This window comes from Lycium barbarum, chromosome 9 (assembly GCF_019175385.1).
Source record: "Lycium barbarum isolate Lr01 chromosome 9, ASM1917538v2, whole genome shotgun sequence".
Classification (NCBI taxonomy): Eukaryota; Viridiplantae; Streptophyta; class Magnoliopsida; order Solanales; family Solanaceae; genus Lycium; species Lycium barbarum.
In genome coordinates, this window is record NC_083345.1 from 113,321,945 (window position 1) to 113,344,627 (window position 22,683).

At 34.4% G+C, this 22,683-nt stretch overlaps 1 protein-coding gene across 1 annotated transcript; it reads left to right on the plus strand.

Annotated features, from left to right (window-relative positions):
• The first annotated feature begins 212 nt into the window (after positions 1-212).
• LOC132609474 (peptidyl-prolyl cis-trans isomerase FKBP13, chloroplastic-like) lies at positions 213-1,774 on the plus strand. The gene is made up of 2 exons (XM_060323456.1): positions 213-609; positions 1,083-1,774. Exons 1-2 carry the CDS (start codon positions 265-267, stop codon positions 1,086-1,088), a joined length of 351 nt encoding a protein of 116 aa, XP_060179439.1. The 5' UTR covers positions 213-264; the 3' UTR covers positions 1,089-1,774.
• The last annotated feature ends 20,909 nt before the right edge of the window (positions 1,775-22,683 follow it).

Here is a 22,683-nt window from a genome sequence, read left to right on the forward strand (position 1 = left end):
TTTAAAATTTAATCAAATTGTGTAATTATATTTTTGCAGCTAAGCAGTGCACTTGTAATTACTCTATATTTACGTTATGACAAACAAACAGGATATCGTAATTACTATATTGCGTAATTATTAGGCAGTATAATAACTATCCTTGTAATTACACCAATTCCAATTACTAGGTGGCTTTCCAAACAGACCCTAAAAAACTTGGCTAAAACCCACGCACATGTGCATCATTTCTTATCTATTCAAAAAACTCTCTGTTTGGTGGAAATGAATTCAGTTCCTTTGTCCATTGGAACATACATTCCAACAAACCACAACACACTCAAATCACTCTGTATCAAAAATTCTCAAACAACAACTAACCCAATTCCACATTTTACCAAACTCAAAGAGACAGTTAGTCCATTGCCTTGTTTGTTCACAAGAAGAGAAGCTCTTACTGCTCTTGGCTTGGGTTTTTCGGCGACTTTTTTCGAGTCGAATATTGAAGCATTTGCTGCAGAAGAAGCTACAACTACGGAATGTGAATTTGCAGTTACTCCTTCAGGTCTTGCTTATTGTGATAAAGTTGTTGGTTATGGCCCTGAAGCTGTTAAAGGCCAATTGATCAAGGTTCATTTTCATCTTTCAACTTCTCTTTGATTTCATTTACTTGCTTTTAATGGTATAAAACACACCTAAACTATCAGTGAATTTCACACCGCAATTGTCAGTTGTTCAGCTAGTAAAAGAGAAAGCTGATAGTGAGTTAATCAGCTTCGAGATGTATCTTAATACATAGATGGTGATAGTTCAGGTAGGAAAAAGGAACAACCGATAGTTGGGTGGGCTATAAAAACTCAAGAATAAGTGACAGTTCAGGTGTGTTTTGATCAATAACTCATTTTTCAGGTCGGGGTGGGGGGGAGAGAGATTTATTTCCACCTAGTTTTTAGAAGAATTAACTTAAATAGTTGTTCCACCTATCTGTCATGTGTATATGCAGGGACAAAAAACATAAATTTGCCTAACATTTTAATACTTTTAATCGTCTTTTGAGTGTTAATACATAATTTTGTGCTTGATATTATATTTTTAATGTGTAGAAATAAAACGGTGTGAAGATAAAGAGATTTTGAGCAAAATTAAATAAAACGCGGAAGAAAAAGAACAGAGGAGTTAATTTGGAAGCTGCTAGCATATGAGAACGTGGGAAAATAAATGAAGAGTTGATCTATGTGGCTTTGTCGAGATGGAATCATGTTATAATGATTAGTGAAAAATTGAAATTGGTGGAAAATTAAGGCAGGCAGCTAACTGAGCACGAGATGGTAAAATACTTAGAAAACTTTGTCTACATGGAAGCTTCTGGAGGCATGGCACGCTGTTTCAGTTCAGCGCATTGGTGCGGCAACAAATTCACGTCCCTGAATCTTTTCCTGAGCTCGTAATTTTTTCTGGTCCGATTTGCATTTGGTTTTTAAAAGTTCTGGCCTTTTGGTATCATATAAATACATATTCTACAGGGTTTTTACATAACTTTGGAGAATTTGAAACTCTTAGTTCAGAACTTTTGACCTAGAAAAAGCTTCGAGCCACCGTGGAGGTCATAGTTACAGGGTTTTACCTTCTCTTCTTTGTAATACTTCTTTTTACATTTTTTTATTCGGATGATTTGTTATTTTTCCTCCATGTCTATGTAGAGCTAAACTCTTTAGTTCTAGGGTTTTGACACTATCATGAAAGTTGTGGTTTGATGATTGTTGCTATCTATTGATTTCCATCTTTGAGTTGCTTATTTATTCTTGATCTTAATTGTTTGATTATTTGACGAAATAGTTGAGCACTTTCTGTGGTGCGTGAGTTGGACTTGAAAAAGGGAATTCACGTACATAATAATAATAAATAGAGTTTTTTCGATTTACTCGTTTCACTACTGAGGATAGAAATATACTATTTAGCCCTACTTAGTTGGTTACGGAGAAGTAAATGCGTTCTTGTTACCTCTGGCGATCATAGAAATATAGGCGTTATAGTAGCATCTACAGGCTTGTGAGTAGTTCGAAAGAATATCATAAAGTTAACATCAACCCGTCAACTAGTAACTCAGGAAATTGATAGGTAGAACGGTTTAAAGACTCAACTGGATGATTGTTAGTGGTCATAGCCTTAGATCTTTCTCTTCTCCGATAAAAATCTGGTCTTTCTTGGTTGAAGTTCATTATTTGCTTTCTTTTATTTTTAGTTAGTTTACAAATATAAATTTGGATTTTATTTCTTGTTTAGATAATTAGCATCAGTTTTCTTTAGTAAATAGTTAATCATAAGTCCCTTTGGGTATGATATCTGGACTTTAAAATCATATATTACTTGTACGACCACGTATACTTGCGTGTGCGTTTGGGAGCAACAAGTTTTTGGCGCCGTTACTGGGGACTTAGAAATTAACTGTTTATGTAGATTAGACTTTTCTTTTGTCTATTCAAGTTTTATTTTTAATTTGTTTTTTTATTTTTAATTTAATATTTTGGTTATCTTTCTTGACATGGCATCTTGGAATAAAAATTGGTCGAATATTGGTTGTTCCTATTTTGGTGATTCTTGTCCGAGTTGTGGAGGACCCCACCAGTGGAAACACTGTCATAATATTTTTGGGAATGGGTTGTGCGTACCTACCCAATCCTTTGAGTGGAATGTTTTTTTTGTAGTATATATGGTGGTCAAGATGGTCATTCGAATGGTTGTCCTAACTCTTATTTCCCACCTCATAGCCCCTATTATGATTCTCTTGTTGTTTGTGATGTTAACAGGAGTAATGAAGTGGAGGATGCGGAAAGTCTTGCTCCGGTTAGAGATATGATGAAACAAATTATGGAGCACAACACATAATAAGAGAGCAAACCGCAGAACTAGGGAAGGCCATAGAGAGGATTCATGCCAAACTCACATAGATGCAGGCCAAGTCTGAAACATGTAATGATCTGCAAATTACAGGCTTAGCCAATACCTAAGACGAACCTCAAACAGAAGAAGAGAGTGAGTTCCTGCAAGGAGATAACTTTGAAGAAGCAGAGATAGTGAGCCAATCTTGGCTAGCGAAACAAGCTCAACAAATGAAATTTCATGGGTTTCTCTGTGATGGTCTTACGGACATGGCGATACAACTGATAGAAAGCAGAACTAAGCTCAGACAAGAGATAGACCAATTTGGCTCAGATGTCCATGACTTGCAGGCTCAATTGAATAAAATGGTTGGTGCATCTGATGCCCAACTACCAATTGTCGTGGACAACAGTCATGATTTGGAGCAGAAAGAGGAATTCCAGCCATTCGACCAGAATATTGTTGATGATGCCAAGGTTGAGGAGGTGTACATTAGTGAGGATGTCCAAAATAATGCAGTTTTGGAGTTGGGACATGTTGGTATTCATTCTAAACATTTTTCTACATTGTGTTTGGTTGGCGACATGGAAATCAAGACTTCCACACCGACGAAGAAGTGTATAGATGAAGAACAAGAGCCTTACATCTCAAATTTCCACACCAAAAAGACAAAATGATATTCCTCACTTAAGGGCCAAGAAGTGCAAAATGCGACACCTATTGCTTGGTTCCTATATTTTCACACCGCCGCCCCATTAGCGGAGTAGAAAATTTGATACAAAATTAGGGGTGCAATTTATATCCTCAAAGAGGAAGGAAAAGTTGGTTCACGTCATGCCGCGATGTTAAATCAAGCGCTTGTTGGGAGGCAACCCAGCTTGTATTTTATTTATTTTATTTTTATTGTGTCACACTTTGTTTTGTTTTCATTTTGCAGATTATGGGAAGTCTGAGTACCCAAAGTTGATAGCTGAGGAGCATGTTTGGAATTAAGTGTGGGGTTGTCCCGACCCTTGATGTTGAGGATTATGCTGCTAGATAGGCCCTAGAGGGTCTTAGGGAGCATTTCTTACACTTGTTTTAATTTTTCTCTACTTTACATGCATCAAGGACAATGCATATTTTTAAGTGTGGGGTGGGTACTTCCAATTTTTGAGGTTAAGGATGATTATCCCATAGGATATTTTTTATTTCTTAGCCTTATGTATTTACAAAAAAAAAAAAATCAAAAAGATTTTACTTTGTTCTTTCTTTTATTTTTCTTTTATAGCTTTTTTGTCCTTCATTAGCGGCATAGATCATCCACCCCTTAGGTTTTCTTATGGCCTCAGTTCTTTCCCGAGGAGGGGTCTTTGAACCGGGTAATTTTTTATTTTTTAGGATTAATTTTTATTTTTTAGGAGTAGTAAAAGAGGGAGAAGAAAGACTTTTTAAGTTGTTTAATATTAGCATATTTAGGCTTGAGATTGAGTAATACTTTCCTATGAGTGCTTTAGTAACGAAAAGATAATAGACTTTCTGACACTTACGCTCGTGGTTGTGACTTTGTATATAGCTTATTCTTATTTTGTAGTTCATCATGATCCTATCTATCCTATAGTAGAATTGCCATCTTGATTGAGACTTGTGCCATGTGTGGTGAGGATTTATTGCATATATTCCATGTTTTGCATCTTAGTCTAGAACTTGCCTTGCATGTTATTGAAGCGAAATAAAAAGTGTTGCTCTTTTAGAAGATGATAATAGGCTTTCTTTGATATGTCTTATGAACCTTAGCCTTTTCAAAAACTGTACCACTAGTTAGCCCTTTGAGACTGTAGCCTTTCTTTTGTTAGCCGTATTTTTGCCTTGATCCTTTTGTTTGAATCCCTGCTTCCTTGAGCCCTATAGCTTATACTGTGTTATAATTGTGAAATCTAAAGAAAACGGACGGTCAAGTGTAAAAGGTGATCAATGATAGCTACAAACGATGAAAAGGCCCTCTTAAAATGTGACATGAAAAAAAAATTGCTTGAAAAAAAAAGTTGAAGCGTTCTTGATATGATGAGAATTACTAGTGAAAATAATTGATGAAGAAAGAGCTGAAAAATAAAGTTAAGAGATGAAAATAATGGGTGAGCATACTTACATTAGTAGAGATGTACATAGTGGGCAAGCCTATGGTTCTTTGTGCATACATGTGAATTTCTTTATGAGTGCGAGAGTTGTATTTTGATGTTAAGTTCTTAAATTACATTCGATTCTTTGATTTGAGTGTGTGGACTATTTATTCTTGTGAGGGAACTTGTTTCATGATAGATAGGTGATGTTATTAGTTTTCTTTGACAGAGTAGGCGAGCGAGCATAAATTTGATGAGTTAGAGTCTGTTTTTGAGGTAGGAGGTTAGGAGTTTGTTGTTTTCTTGTATATCTTGTATGATGATATTTAATGAGTTGAGTTGCTAGAGGGCCTAATTATTGGTATCAATCAAAGTAGTGGTGTTCCTAGGTTTGTTTTATTGAGAGTGGTTTTAATGCTTACTCAAGGACGAGCAAGAGTTTAAGTGTGGGGTGGTGATGTTCGGCCTAAAATGCATATAGTTACTCATTGTTTGCCTCGCATTTCAATACTTTTAATCGTCTTTTGAGTGTTAATACATAACTTTGTGCTTGATATTATATTTTTAATGTGTAGGAATAAAACGGTGTGAAGATAAAGAGATTTGGACCAAAATTGAATAAAACGCGAAAGAAAAAGAAAAGAGGATTTAATTTGGAAGCTGCTAGCAAATGAGAACGTGAGAGAGCTTGGAGCCACCGTGGATGTCATAGTTACAGGGTTTTACCTTCTCTTCTCTGTAATACTTATTTTTACGTTTTTTATTTGGATGATTTGTTGTTTTTCCTCTATGTCTATGTAGAGCTAAACTCTTTAGTTCTAGGGTTTTGACACTATCATGAAAGTTGTGGTTTGACGATTGTTGCAATCTATTGATTTCCATCTTTGAGTTGCTTATTTATTTTTTATCTTAATTGTTTGATTATTTGACGAAATAGTTGAGCACTATCTTGGTGCGTGAGTTGGACTTGAAAGAGGGAATTCACGTACGTAATAAGAATAAATGGAGTTTTTTCGATTTAATTGTTTCGCTACTGAGGATAGAAATTTACCCTTTAGCCCTACTTAGTTGGTTACGGAGAAGTAAATGCGTTCTTGTTACCTCTGACGATCATAGATATATAGGCGTTATAGTAGCATTTACAGGCTTGTGAGTAGTTCGAAAGAATATCATAAAGTTAACATCAACCCGTCAACTAGTAACTCAGGAAATTGATAGGTAGAACGGTTTAAAGACTCAACTGGATTGTTAATGGTCATAGCCCTCGATCTTTCTCTTCTCCGATAAAAATCTGATCTTTCTTGGTTAAAGTTCATTATTTGCTTTCTTTTATTTTTAGTTAGTTTATAAATATATAAATTTGGATTTTATTTCTTGTTTAGATAATTTGCATCAGTTTAATTTAGTAAACAGTTAATCATAAGTCCCTGTGGGTACGATATATGGACTTTAAAATCTTATATTACTTGTACGACCATGTATACTTGCGTGTGCGTTTGGGAACAACACTTTGACCGAACATTGAAATACTTTCCTCAACTGTAGCCATGTATGGTTTAGTAATAACCATGAAACATCTCGCCATTTGATATTTGATTTTCTTCAAAGATTCAGTGGTCAAAGTGAGACTATCAAAACTTAAAGTGGACAGGATGTACTTGCAGATGACTTAATAGATTCTAGCAAGGGGGAAATTTTTGATGGCGTCAAACTGGAAATTTTGTATTGTTTTAACTAAATTCATGTTTGTTTCTAATGCTTTCTTTTATTTGAAAGGTGCTATGCTTGATTGCACCCTCGTGGTGTCAACTGCTGCAAGAAGAAGTGTGGGCACAGTAACCAGGTTCATTTTCATCATACTCTTAAGACACATTATGTTACTCTTATCAGTGACTGCAGACTAACTTCTATCATTTATTTGGCTTTGCTGTTGAGGCCTAAGAAGAAGATCAAGTAGATGGTGATTTTGTATTCTGTCAACACGTAGTTGCTGCTTTTGAGATCCTTGAGAAACTAACTACATATGTTGTTGGGTTACTTGTTCAATTTTATCCTAGAACATTGATGGATTTGATTTTGATCTATATCAAAGATTTTGAGCTACTGTTTGATTAGATTTTGAGCTACTATTTGATTGGTGGCTTTGTGAGAATTCTACAAGTGTTTTGTGAATGTTTACGAAGTTTGAAGTTGGACTCTATAACTTATGACTTGTATGACTTTTTCATTCATCTTTGAAGTAGTTTCGAGTTGAATTTAATGTAGCTTGGGTTGGAGGATGTTAGATATATTTGTGTTGTAGTTTGGTGGATTGTTAGCAGCTATTTGAGCTAGTTTTAGCTGAATATAGAATTGTATTGATTTTGGCAAGTGGTCAATTGCAAAAGCAGCATGATTCTGCTAGTTTTTTTGCAGAAAACCGACCTCATGAGGTCAGTTTTTTGCATTTCATTTTCCAGAAATTGCACAAATTCGACCTCATGAGTGTTATAAAACTAATTGCGGAGTGTGAAGTAGTTGAAAGTTAATTTCATTATTCCGCAGAGTGTGATTAACAATGGAGATAGAACCTCATAGGAATTTAATTAGGCATCATTTGTTATTTTGTCAACAAAGATGCTTGTGTACTAGTTTACTGAAACAAGTACCTTAACATATACCTTAAATATTGACCCTAGGCGTGAAAATTGGCCAAAATGTAATGTCCCGTACCTTCGGGGTAAGATTAGAAGTGCTCGTCATGTTACGTAGGCCGCGTTATGAGGTATTTGAGTCATACGTCAAGGTTGGAAGTATAGCGTGTTGCAATTAAGAAGTCGACTAAGCTTTATCGAAGTTAAGACTTTAAATCCCGTTATTATTTGGGTTAGTTTCCTCGGAGCTATCCTCCCTGTATAGTTGGGAGTTACGGGGTGATGTACCTACCAAATCGAAGGTCTTCAAGTCTAGTTTTCAACTCATTAAACCGTTCGTCGATACGATGTCTGAGTAAAACGTTATGCGCGATTTATCACAGTACTGTGTGGCTGCCGAAAGGCATAATTTGGATACAACATTAACTAGCTTCACCCATGTGTGTCACCTATGTGTTTTGCCTATGACCAGAGGCGGATTCAGGATTTTAAGGTTGTGGGTTCCCAAAAAAAAAAATTAAAACAACAACATACCTAGTGTAGTCCCGCAAGTAAATCACAACATTCCGGAAAAAGAAACGAGAGAAGTAACCAATGTCGTATGTTGTGAGGAGAATGCCTTTGTCCTGCATAAATGAAAAAAAAAACAAGTAGGGCAGAATTAACCATAGATTAGATCATACCATAAAAGTGGGGTTACTGTTACTCTTTTGCTGGAAAAAAGAAGAAGCAAATTTGACTTAAAAAGAAGAAACGTGGGGTTACTCTCTTGCTAGAAAAACAAAAGAAGTAAATTTGAATTAAAAAACATGAGTCCAGCGGGAATCGACCCCGTGTACAATCTAGACAAAACCCGCTTCAGTCCCCCCCCCCCCCCCCCCCTCTTTTCCATTGAACCATCAGTCATTCAGTGGTGGGTTCCAAACTGAAAATAGTTATACTTGACTATAATTTTCAATATAATAATAGGACCTACATTAGCAGATGTGGGTTCCCGAGAACCCACACCCGCCACTGTAGATCCGGCCCTGCCAATGACCTCACCTATGAGCTTCACCCATGTGTTTCACCTATGTGCTTCACGTTCTAGCTTTAAAGGCGGAGGCCATATAAAGCCAAGTTGATATTTCCTTGTCATTATTTACACTCTCTACTTAGAGATCAGCCCAAGGCCGACCCTCTCTCCTTCCCAAGCTTCCCAAAACTGATTTTCCCTTCTTCAAGCTTCAAGGTAAGTTGGTGGTTTTCCCTCCTCGTTAATCATGTGGTACTTATATTGATTCTTATCCGATTATAATTGTTCAAAGGTTACTTCAAGGTGAAGTAAAGCAAGGAAATCAAAGGATTTTGGCAGAAAAGGTAAGATTTCTTGTCTATGATTATTCATGGGCTCGTATGAGTGTTTAAATTATGTTTTCGGTAAGAACTCATGGGACGGTGATCAGAAGCCGTGAAATCAAGTTGTTGTTTTCTTGTCCTATGGAATTCGAGAAGGGCTTGGTAGCTCATGTTGGGCTTGTTTGTTGTTAAAAGGAGGTCCAGCATGGAGTACACCATTGTATTATAGCCTGCATTCCAGAAACCATTTTGGGTATGACAAGCTTGAGGCATCTGCATATAAGTCGTTTATATACTTGTAGTCAACGACTAGAGGTTCTTGACAGCTTAAAAGTAGGGCCGACAATTTCAGCACATATTTGTAAAATCAGCCCATTTGAATCCATATTTTAATGAGTTTGACCACTTAAATTTTAGGAATTTTTACTTGTTGTAGCTTCTTTTAAGACCTAATTATTAAGCATAACTACCCTTTCATTTAATTATAATTAGTAGTTACAGTGATTTTGTAAATTATCATTCGTAGCTACACCTAAATACATATGTTTGAGTGGCTGAAGTGGTATTGGGCGAGGCTATCCCCCTGCCCGCCCAGGTTCGAACCCCCACAACAACATTTATTTTCTTACACATACATTCAATACACAGTTCCTTCAAATACACATACACGAATTGAATGTATATGTATATTTGGCATACACACTCAAATACACAATAACAGCCCAGTGGCTCAAATACACATTCAAAATTTGAATGTATGTGTATTCGATTCGTAGTTCATCACACGAACAACTACACAGTTCCTTCAAATACAAATACAAATTTGAATGTATGTTTATATTTGACATACAAATACTTATGAACAAATACACATATGTATACACATATTTGAACTAATACACATACACATACATGTTGACACCCAATTTTGTCCCTCCTTTATTTAATTTTATTCACTCGGGCATCTAAATTTACTGACAAGCTAAATACTTTATTTTCACTACTATTATTTTCGCTACTTCTATTTTCAACATTACGAGCATTACTTTATCATAAATTTTAAATGTTCGTCATCGTTTCATTTTTTCCGATTTGGAATCGTTAAATTAATTACAAGACAACACTTTGTAAAATCTTTATTTTTCTACATATTAATTATTAATTGTCTTTACATAGTATATGTTGTACTAGTTATTAAATTAGAAGCCCAAAGAATAATTAAAATAGAGGAGGAAGGATCAACAATTTTCAGCCAAATTATTATCTCATTACCCATTTCACTATTCAAACGGACCAGCCCACATTATTCCCGATCCAGCCCACATCCTAAATTACTGACCCGGCCCAAATCTTATTTCCCTAAAACCCTAATCCCTTTTCTTTCTCCTTCTTCATCCGCTCCCCTTTCTCTCTCCTTCCTCTCTCTCCCTCTCACGTTCTCTCCACTCTCCTATCTCCCACGCTCTGCCATCTCCACTGCTGTCCCCCACTCCCACGTTCCTCTCCACTCACCTTTGTTCCCCACGCCGCTCCTCACCTCATACGCTCCTCTCTCTCATACGCTCCTTTTCCTCTTTTCTTAAACCCTAATCACAGCCCTATAAAAGGATGGGAATTCCCCTGAGATCGGGGGGGATTTTTTCAGTTTTTTTGGGGAAGATACACGAGTATTTTGTTACAAACACCATTGATAGCAATCGTTACTTTCTACTTCCTAGCATTTTCATTCAATTCGCCAAAAGTGAATACAAAACTTTAGTTCACAAAATCCGTAATACTTTCGTTTGAACTCGTTTGGCTCAAAGTTCGGGTCTATTCATAACGAGAGAGTAGATTCGAGGCCATCGGCGCCTCAGTTCATTGTACACACAAAAGGTAAAGCTTTTCCTTGTATTTATTTCAATTTATTTTTAGTGTTCTTAGTATTTTCTGTGTATTTAGTTTAGTTTTTGCTTGTGTATTATGCGTTCATATTGGTTTTGTTTAGTTTAAGTTTTAATCTTGCTATGTGTTAGTTATTTATTAGCACGTCTATGCTTGATTTAGTAGTTCATATATATTCAGTGTTAGTTTTTTAGATCAACTTGGGTTTGATTTAATCAATTTTCTTGTGTAAGCATGCCATATATCTTCATTATCAATTAGTAGTATTTTAGCATAATGCCTGTAATTTGGTGTTTTCACGTTCATATGTTTGATATCTGGTGGTAGTCGTTAGATTAGTCTACAATTAGTCTTAATGGGTCTGTTTTAGGTTTAGTTATTGTTGTTAAGTTGTTGGTTGTTGACGATTACATGGATTAAACTGGGTCGATTTGTTCAGAGCATGCTCTGTTTATGATTTGGTTAGTTTCACATGAATTCAAGTAGTAGAAATGGCTAGGTGCAATACATGGTGGGTTCTGAGTTTCATTTTAAATGCATGATAGTTCAGCTCTTCCTGTTTATGCTTAAATGCCCAGTGACCATAGGCACACATTAGTAATGCTTAAATTAACGCACCTTGCGACTTGTATGCCTTAGTTGGTTGATAGGATTTGATCTTTTTTAAAGATCCTGCCTGCTACCTGCCTTTGACCATTCATCTTATACTTGGAGTTGACTCTTTCATTACCTTCCATGCTCCTCTAGAACTTACAGCTATTGTTGCAATACCCTTAATGGTGCCAACTCCTTGATCAGTCTGTTGCTGTATCTTCCCATTTTGAAATGTTCCCTCTATGTCCTTATTGTATGGAAATATTCCACTTGACTCTGCATTAATGTTTTGAATTGGTTGCCAACCTGATTTGCCTTTGTTTGTCCTTAGTAATTGTGTACCTCTTCCCTTTTGCTTTGCCTACAGCTGCTGTTACTACTCTTCTTTGCCCTTTCAAAGGAGTATGTGTTTGATTTGGTTATTACTGTTTGGTGTCATTAAGGTCTTTTGATATGAATTTCATATGTATGCACTTATGCATTTCCTCCTGCTCATACCCACATCTGTTTTTTTTTTTTTTAATTGTCTCTGAACTCATCTATTCTGTATAGTGACTTCTACATGATTTGTCTGGGCTATTTCACTTCTGTTGAATGTGCTGGTTGACCATGATGCATCCCTATCGTCCTAGTCAGTTTGGTGTTTGGGCTGTACTTTATTTAGAGCTGATTATTCATTTTTATGGTTCTTTGGTTTATCCTTAAATGAGATTAGCCATTTATGGCCTGGACTTTTAGCTGAGACTAAGAGGAAAACAGAGTGTTTAAAGGATTTAGTTCAGTCAGTGTTTAGAACTAAAAGATTGCGCATTGTTGAAGTTTTTTTTTTTTTTCTGCTGTTGTTTGGGGCTATTACTACATTAACTGTGAGCAGTCCCCTGTTTAGCTAAAATTATGGAGTTTGTTAATAGATCGCCATGCTTGTTAATCTATCTTAACCTCTTAAGCCTGCCTTGTTCCCTACTTTAGTTTGATTCAAGATCTTATTCTCTTTGTCCTGTTGTGAAGCCAATGTGATACAATAGCATGCTTAAAGATTATTTAAGTTAGTTTTTATAGGGAGCAGTAGGAGCTATCTGTAATTTTGTTTGCTTGATTGTTACAGTTGTACCTTTGAACTTCAAACTATATCGTACCCTCAAATTGCTATCAACTTTCGTGTCACAATTGTCATTTGTGCCTTGTCCTGTTACCAACCCATATTGATCAATCGTCTATACTAATTATGCCACTACTATCTGCATATTTGTGTACATAGAAGAATGATGCCTGCCCTCTCTGCCTTTGTCTCTTAAAGTAGCCGAGCATGCGTGTTGTTTATGTTGGGCTGACAGTTTAATTTAAAATTTACAGTCTCAATCAACTTGTGCCTATATGAGTGCTAATCTCTATTTCTCCTTTCTTTACATGTACACATCGGAGAAAAATGGAGTCCTAATTCAGGACTCATCACCTGCCGCATTCGGTGTTGGGCTTAAAGCCCAACATGACCTCCTCCATATCAGTCCTGTCCGCAGCCACATAAGAAGGCAAAAATCTGGGCCGAAGCCCAACAGTCAACAGATCACAGCCCCGTTTACATCATATCTACTCCTCTATTTTATTTTGTGTGCATTTAATGTGTATTGTATGGCTAACATTCTTGTTTGTTAATTAAGATAAACTTTAGTAACATTAAGGGTTTTAGTTTAGTAATGGGTAGTTAATTCCACAAATTACATTCACTTCTATTTTTAAAACTATTTATAGTATCTATAACATTTATTTGAGTAATTGATTTTCAAAATAACATGACTATATCTTTGGCTAAGGGAATCATAATTTATGCTTACTATTTTAGAAGTTTAAAACGTCACAAATCTTACACTAATGTTAGCTTATTTTAAGAAAATAAAAAAATAAATTAGTTTTAACGGATAACTTTTTCACTTTAGTTTCTGTCCAATACTTGAAATACATATTCGTTTAAAACAACCTTCGTACAATATACGTTGAACTAATAGTCTTTCTATAAAATTTTATTAAATAACTCTTTTAAATTTGTTAGTCATTTTCTTCAAAAACATATAAACATTACACATTCTGTTTCTTTTTAGTTTATTTTTAACTAAATTCTATGCAACTATTATTTTCTACAAGTTTTACTTTAAATAACTTTAGCAATCATTACAAAATATTTTCTTAAATATTTAAATATTTACATCTACATTTTTGGCCATAATTAAATAATGTAAGTCCGGTCGGTTAACCATTGTTAATGGGTCTTAAAGGATTCCTAATACCTTCCTTTTAGACTAATTGAACCCTTACCTAGAATCTTTTGGTTTCGTAGACTTTACAATAATATCAACTTTAGATAACTACTTTAATAAACTTTAGGTGTCCTAATTCACCGTAAATAATTAGGTGGCGACTCCTTAAAATAAAACAAATTTAGGAATTTTCAATATGTTGTACTTCTAATTTAACCCGGTTAAAATGGGGTATAACAATACATATGAACAAATACACAGTTCTATCACTGCTTCTAATACACATAAACATACATATGAACAAAATAGATATGACAAAAATACACTCAAAATACAAGAAGAAGAAGCCAGAAAAAATATGTAAGAAAGTAATGTTGTTGGTAGGGTTCGAACCTGGGCGGGCAAAGGGAGAACCTCGCCCAAATACACGCGAAAATACACAGCTTATACGTGTATGTTTGCTACGCCCTGTAAATTAGAAAAAGTAGCTAAGTTTGCTTAAATTTTAGTTGGCTAAATATGGACTTCATTTAATTTTTAACCCATTAAAAATTGGGAAAATATGAATACCCATATTTGAACCCACTAGACCCAATAACAGATAATTTTTTCTCAAAATAGGAGAAAATATTTTCCTTAAAAATTTGAGGAAAAATATTTTCCGAATCAATAAAAACACACCAACCATCACCCCAATCCCACCCTGCCCTCCACCACCCACCACACCATCTATACCTACCCCTACCACCCCACCCACCTTTATGCCACCCCTTACTCCCCCTCCCGACCTACCCACCTACCACCCCCCACCCTCACTCCAATTACCCCACACCTCCCAAATTTTCTATTTCATATATTTTATTTTACTATTATAAAGATTTTATAAAAGAAATGAGAAACTTTTTCTTACCTCCCACTCCGACCATATCCCCCACCACCCCCACCCTAATTTTTTATTTCATATATTTTATTTTACATTTTAATTTTTTTTTAATAAACCACCCCTACCCCCCACCCCACGAATTTTCTATTTCATATATTTTATCTTACTTTTATAAAAAAATTATAAAAAGTGGGAAACTTTTCTTACCCCACCCACCATCCCCCCACCCCCTTACACGCGAATTTTTTGTTTCATATATTTTATTTTTATAAGGAAATGGGGATATTGACGATGATGTCGCACACCGTATTAGTGCAGGGTGGATGAAATGGAGGCTCGCTTCAGGAGTAATGTGTGATAAGAAGGTGCCAGCAAAACTTAAAGGCAAGTTCTACAAAGTGGTTGTTAGACCGACTTTGTTGTATGGGGCGGAATGTTGGCCAGTCAAGAACTCTCATGTTCAAAAGATGAAAGTTGCAGAAATGAGAATGCTTCGATGGATGTGTGGGCACACTAGGAGAGATAGGATTAGGAATGAAGATATCCGGGACAAGGTGGGAGTAGCCTCAGTGGAGGACAAGATGCGGAAAGTGAGGCTGCGATGGTTTGGGCATGTGAAGAGGAGAGACACTGATGCTCCAGTGCGAAGGTGTGAGAGGCTGGCTATGGACGGTTTCAAGAGAGGTAGAGGTAGGCCGAAGAAGTATTGGAGAGAGGTGATTAGACATGACATGGTGCAGTTCCAACTTACCGAGGACATGACCTTAGCTAAGAGGTTATGGAGGACGCAGATTAGGGTAAAAGACTAATAGGTAGTCCCGCTTACCCTCTTTCACTATTAATCGTAGTTTTGCACCATAGTTTCTTGTCCTTTGTTTTATGCTACAATCTATTGTTTCTTGTACTTCGATTTTTTATTCATCCGTGGTAGCTACGACTCCTTTTTTTTCAGTCTATTGTACCATGTTTTTTGTTGTCGTTATTTCGTTCTAATACTATGAATTGCTCGTTCTTATCTGACCTTTTTTGTCATGCTTTCTCTTGAGCTGAGGGTTTTTCAGAAACAGTCTCCCTACCTCGGAAGGTAGGGGTAAGGTCTGCGTATACTTTACCCTCTGCAGACCCCACATTGTGGAATTTCACTGGGTATGTTGTTGTTGTTGTTGTTGTTGTACTTTTATAAAAAATGGGAAACTTTTTCCTACCCTCCACCCCCACCCCACCCCGAATTTTCTATTTCATGTATTTAATTATAAATACATGAAAAAATTAATTTAATTTGAGCAAAAGAAAAAATTATATATATTAGACTTGAAATAATATTACACTTATATAATACGGGCTAACCTCTAACCAACTCACCCATATTTTACCCATATGAAATATGGGCGATTTGAAACTCAACCTGTTTTCAACCGGCCCAAATCCAACCAAACTCACCCATTTTCCACCACCACTTAAAAACCTGCTCTAATATTATGATTTCTTTTCCTTGGGAATATTACCGATCTTGAAAAACTCAGTTGTCAATTAGATTATTCAGGAACCCCTTCTAGCGATTTTGTTCCAGCTTTTGACTCTCTCAGTCAACTCAAATCTCTGAAGATTGGTGTCTCTGGGGCAGTGGTAAATCCATGTATTTTTTAAATTTAAAAAAGTTTAATCTAAAATGGCTTTATTTGCGACCTTTTTCTCTATTTTTGAACTAATCCCAAACTTGACGTTAATTAGCTTTTGAGGACTTCACATACCTGACAAAGCATTAGCTTTCCTTTAGTGTGGCATATTATGCATTTGTCTAGCAAACAAAGCATTAGTTGAAAACTTCCATTTAAATTCTGGATTTTGATTATGTTACTTAAAATCTTTTTATGTCTGGATTTCTCGACTTAGTTCGTTAAATTAGAAAAAAAAATTTACCTTCATTGTAAAGTTCATGTACTATTGAAGTATTCAGTGGTCCACATTGCTCTAGAAGGATAAACGAGTCAAGGAGGTTTAAGGGCCTGACTAAAAATCCGAGATTTTCCAGATTCATTTGTTTAATGCTCCCTACAAGTTGCTCATTCTCTATGCAGATATCGGGTATATTGCCTATTCTTCTATTGTTCAACGTTACCATTGTTCAACTACCCTATGTTATTATCATATATCGGTCAAGTATCTCAGAATTGCTTGTGTTGGAGATCCAATGCATCCTGCACTGTCTAATAGCTACTAGGCGGCCTATGCCCGTGCTGCGCACTGGCCCAACACTTTACATTATAGTGCATCAATGTGTATATAGTGTCTTTGAATATATATATATATATATATATATATATATATATATATATATATATATATATATATATTATGTTCACAAATTTATTAATATTTTTTAAAAGAGAAGACTTGTTTAAAAGTAAACTATTTTCCTCTCTTTGAGATAAAAAAAATAGCAATATTTAAGCATCAGTTGATACTTTCAATTTTAATTCGATTAATTTAAAGGTGTAAAATACTTATTATGTTTTATCAAATTTTGATTTGGATAATTCTAATTCAAATTATTAAATTAATTTTACATGTTTAAAACGAAACAAAGTAGAAATTGATTTTCTATTTAAACGAAAAAATACTATTTTTTTATTTTTGGTAAATATTCTCGGTTTAGCTCATTTTACTTGTCATGTTGTCTTTTGCATGGTTTTTTAAGAAAATGTCGATTAGAATTATAATTTGATTAATTTACCTTATTCATTATTTGATCTCCATTTGATATATTTTTTTTACGACATTAATCTCTTTTCACATTTATTAGAGTAAGAATAAAAATAAAAAAGTAATTAAATTCTATCTTATTCTAAAATATAAATATTTTAAGTATATTTATTTTAGTAAACATAACAAATAAATGACATGGCGGAATAGCAAATACAACAGTTTAATAGCTAGATTAGCTCTCAGGCTAATATAAAAAAAGAAAGAAAACTGTATGGTTTGACTACTTAACCTTTTGAAGAAAAGCAATTTCATTTGTTCCTACTAATGGATTGATACGCACGTGGCAATGAATCCATCATTATTAACTTAATGAGATACTTTGAAAATTACATGAATATTATTTGATTTTTTAATATGGGGTGCACTTTTTTTTTAGACATTATTAATTTGCACTATTTTTATGCATATATATATATATATATATACTATGTTCAAAATACGATTAATATAACATTGTAGTTTGTACTCCGTATCTAAAACTTTATTATATTAGTATTTACCACGAATACAAAGTCTGCACTTTTTTTTTTACATTATTTTTTTTAATATGGGGTTCACTTTTTTTTTTTATATTGCTTGATTTTGTTAATATAGGGTCCACTTTTTTTTTTTACCGTGAGTTTGGAGATAGTGGGTTCCACTTTTTTTTTTTTTATATTGCTTGGTATTTTTTAGTATGAGGTCCACCCTTTATGGGGTGCTTTTTTTTTTGGACATTATTAGTTTGCACTATTTTTATGCATATAATATATATACATATACTATGTTCAAAACACGATTAACATAACATTGTAGTTTGTGCTCCGTATCTAAAACTTTATTATATTAGTATTTGCTACGAATACAAAGTCTATACTTTTTTTTAACATTATATTTTTTTTTAATATTTTTATATTGCTTGATTTTGTTAATATGGGGTCCACTTTTTTTTCCCATGAGTTTGGAGATGGTGAGTTCCACTTTTTTTTCTTCCTTTTTTTTATTGTTTGGTGTTATTTAGTATGAGGCCCACCTTTTTTTTTTAAGGGACAACGGACGACAAAACATGGGTCTAAACCCATGCTTTATATAATTTTTTTTTTTATATTGCTTGGTGTTGTTTAGTATTGGGCTCACCCTTTTGGACATTATTAGTTTGCACTATTTTTATGCATATAATATATATATATATATATATATATATATATATATATATATATATATATATATATATATATATATATATATATATTATGTTCAAAACACGATTAATATAACATTGTAGTTTGTGTTCCGTATCTAAAACTTTATTATATTAGTGTTTGCTACGAATACAAAGTCTGCATTTTTGTTTTTGACTTTGTTTTTTTTAATATGGGATTCACTTTTTTTTATATTGCTTGATTTTGTCAATATGGGATACTATGTTCAAAACACGATTAATATAACATTGTAGTTTGTGCTCCGTATCTAAAACTTTATTATATTAGTATTTGCTACGAATATAAAGTCTGCACTTTTTCTTGACATTGTTTGTTTTTTAATATAAGATTCACTTTTTTTTTTATATTGCTTGATTTTGTTAATATGGGATCCACTTTTTTTTCCCGTGAGTTTGGAGATGCTGAGTTTCACCTTTTTTACTTTTTTTTTTTTAATATTGGTTGGTTTTTATTTTTTATTTTTTAATATTGGTTGGTGTTTAATATGGGATCACATGTTTTTTTTTTAATGCTTAACGGACGACGAAATGAATGATGATGAAGATTCTGGACAAAAATTGAAAGACGGGTAGACCTTTTATGTAAGAGAGTATTTTGATTAGGGCAAAGGGGCAAATATACCCCTCAACTATAGGATATGGAGCAAATATACCCTCCGTTAAAAAAAAGGAGGATTTATGCCCTCGCCGTTAATGAAAAGGGCATATATACCCCTCAACTATAGGATATGGAGCAAATATACCCCTCGTTACAAAATTGGTGCAAATATACCCCTGTCGTTTTAAAATGGTGCAAATATACCCCTGTCGTTTTAAAATGGTGCAAATATACCCTTTTCACTGACGATTTTTTTAAAAAAAAATATTTAGGTTATTTTTTAATTAAAAAATATCACGTGACTTTAAAAAAAAGTCTACCCATTTTTTTGTGTAGACATACTTTTCTAAGGCCACATAGTAATTTTTTCTTTTGATAGGTGGGGTCTGTTCGTTTAAAAAAATTATCTCCGTGACTTTAAAAAAAATAAGTCTACTCATTTTTTTAAAAGAACCAAACCTTACCCATCAAAAAAAAAAAATTACTATGTGGCCTTAGAAAAGTATGTCTACGCAAAAAAATGGGTAGACTTTTTTAAAGTCAAGTGATATTTTTTAATTAAAAAATAACTTAAATATTTTTTTTTAAATCCTTCAGTGAAAAGGGCAAACTTATTTTTTTAAAAGTCACGGAGATATTTTTTTTAAATGAACAGACCCCACCTATAAAAAAAAATGACTATGTGGCCTTAGAAAAGTATGTCTACACAAAAAAATGGGTAGACTTTTTTTTAAAGTCACGTGATATTTTTTAATTAAAAAATAACCTAAATATTTTTTTTAAAAAATCCGTCAGTGAAAAGGGTAGACTTATTTTTTTAAAAAAAATGAGTAGACTTATTTTTTTTAAAGTCATGGAGATATTTTTTTTAAACGAACAGACCCCACCTATAAAAAAAAATTACTATGTGGCCTTAGAAAAGTATGTCTACACAAACAAATGGGTAGACTTTTTTTTTTTAAAGTCACGTGATATTTTTTAATTAAAAAATAACCTAAATATTTTTTTTTAAAATCCGTCAGTGAAAAGGGTAGACTTATTTCTTTAAAAAAATGGGTAGACTTATTTTTTGTAAAGTCACGGAGATATTTTTTTTAAACGAACAGACCCCACCTATCAAAAAACAAAATTACTATGTGGCCTTAGAAAAGTATGTCTACACAAAAAAATGGGTAGACTTTTTTTTAAAGTCACGTGATATTTTTTAATTAAAAAATAACCTAAATATTTTTTTTTAAATCCGTCAGTGAAAAGGGTATATTTGCACCATTTTAAAACGACAGGGGTATATTTGCACTATTTTATAACGGCAGGGGTATATATACACCAATTTTGTAACGAGATGTATATTTGCTCCATATCCTATAGTTGAGGGGTATATATGCCCCTTTTCATTAACGGCGAGGGCATAAATCCTCCTTTTTTTTAACGGAGGGTATATTTACTCCATATCCTATAGTTGAGGGGTATATTTGCCCCTTTGCCCTTTTAAAAATAAAGACACCTAAAATGTGAAGAAGGAGACATAGGGCCTGCCACAATGGACACGTGTAGAGTCAAAATAAGAGTTGAAGAATGATTTATTAATTATCCTCAGTTTTCATTTTATTTGCGGAAATGCCCTGACGGATGACGAAATGTTCTCAAACTGGTGCTTCTATAATAGTTAAAATAAATTGTGGAAAGAACCATTTAGCATCTGACTATTTTGAGTTAAACATTTTCACTTGTAAACTTAAAAAAGAGTCTGTGGAGAATCAATGAACACGAACCATTAGAATATAGAGTTGCATTCATTCAGTGGACAAGCACCCAAAAAGCCATCATTCCTTTCATCTTTGCAATTTAAGCAGAACTCACACTGAGTGGGGAAAGAGCCAATTGCGCCGAAGCAAAAAGTGAAGTAGCTTTTGCAGAATTGCAGTTTGCAAGCTATAAAGAAAAGAGTTTTTATTTTGCCCAGAAATGGACTAAAGGGGGTGCACCAGACCCTTTTGAATGAAACTTTTTCTGATATTGAACACACCTTAACTGTTGAATGACACCCGATCTCTCTCCCTTCTTTCAGAAAACATCTGCTCAAGGTAATGAGTAGTTAAAGAGAATAGCATGGGTGTACTAGTCTTGTGGAAAAAGATAAAGACAATTCATGAACTATATAAAATCGAAAAAAGAGAAACCATTCCGAAAAGAAAAAAAAACAATTCATGGCTTGCACTGCCAGCAAAAACATACACTTCTATTTCAAGAACATAAGCAACTTAACAACCCTTCTCTTCAAGTCTCATGACTTTCACTTAGAAATAATGACCTTGAATTCAGAATTCCCCATCTCTTCAATTTGTATTTCCTTAATTTTCAGGGCAGCATTAACAACAGAGTTGCGACATGATCTTACCTCAATCAGTTGCATCGTGCACATGCTCCCAAAACTTTCAGGGATTCCCTCCAATTCCAAACATCTTTGCACCAGTACTTGCTGAAGGTTGGGATATGAGTCATCAGAGGCAATCCATTCTAAGGATCCATGATACTTTAATTCAAAACTTTAAGGTTAAAGAAACTCCCCGTTTTTAACGTCCCATTGCCTCCCGTTGAAAGCATTTCCTTCTAATTTCAGAACTTCAAAGTTGGGCAATCTTCCAATGTTACGAAATTTTAATCCAAGGGAGGTTAAGATATACCAGAGTTAATTTCTTGAGGTTTGATGGGTATGTAAAGTCTTCAAAACCATAGGGATCAACTACTGCTCCATCAGTGGTGTAACCAGGAATTTCGCTAACAGCGTTCAATCGTTGAAGAAGTAAATTATATATACTCTAATTATTGAACACCCTTAGCGAAATTTCTGGCTACGCCACTGCCGAGGCAGTGGTAGATCTATGTGGTTTTGAAGACTTTATATACCCATCAAACCTCAAGAATTAACTCTGGTATATCTTAACCTCCCTTGGATTAAAATTTCGTAACATTGGAAGATTACCCAACTTTGAAGTTCTGAAATTAGAAGGAAATGCTTTCAACGGGAGGCAACGGGAAGTTAAAAACGGGGAGTTTCTTTAACCTTAAAGTTTTGAATTAAAGTATCATGGATCCTTAGAATGGATTGCCTCTGATGACTCATATCCCAACCTTCAGCAAGTACTGGTGCAAAGATGTTGGAAATACCTTATAGTTTTGGGAACAAGTGGACAATGCAATTGTTGAAAGTGCTGCCCTGAAAATTAAGGAAATGCAGATTGAGGAGATGGGGAATTCGGAATTCAAGGTCAATAATTGGAAGTGAATCACAAATCTTCAGCGAAAGGGTTGCTTAGTTAGGTTTCTTATCTTATATCTTTGAATTAAATGGTATGCAAGACCCACCTTTAATTGGCTTGATCTACGAGTTCAATCCCTACCATTAGATTGTCTAATACAAGAGTTTTCCTTATAATAAGACAGCCTCCTCAAGCTCAGATATATAGCGATACGGATCACCGGTTTTTTCTCTTTTCATTTGCTCTTTTCCGATTAGATTTAGTTCAGTTTATGCTGTCTTTATCTTTTCCACAGACCAATTAACATCCATGTGAT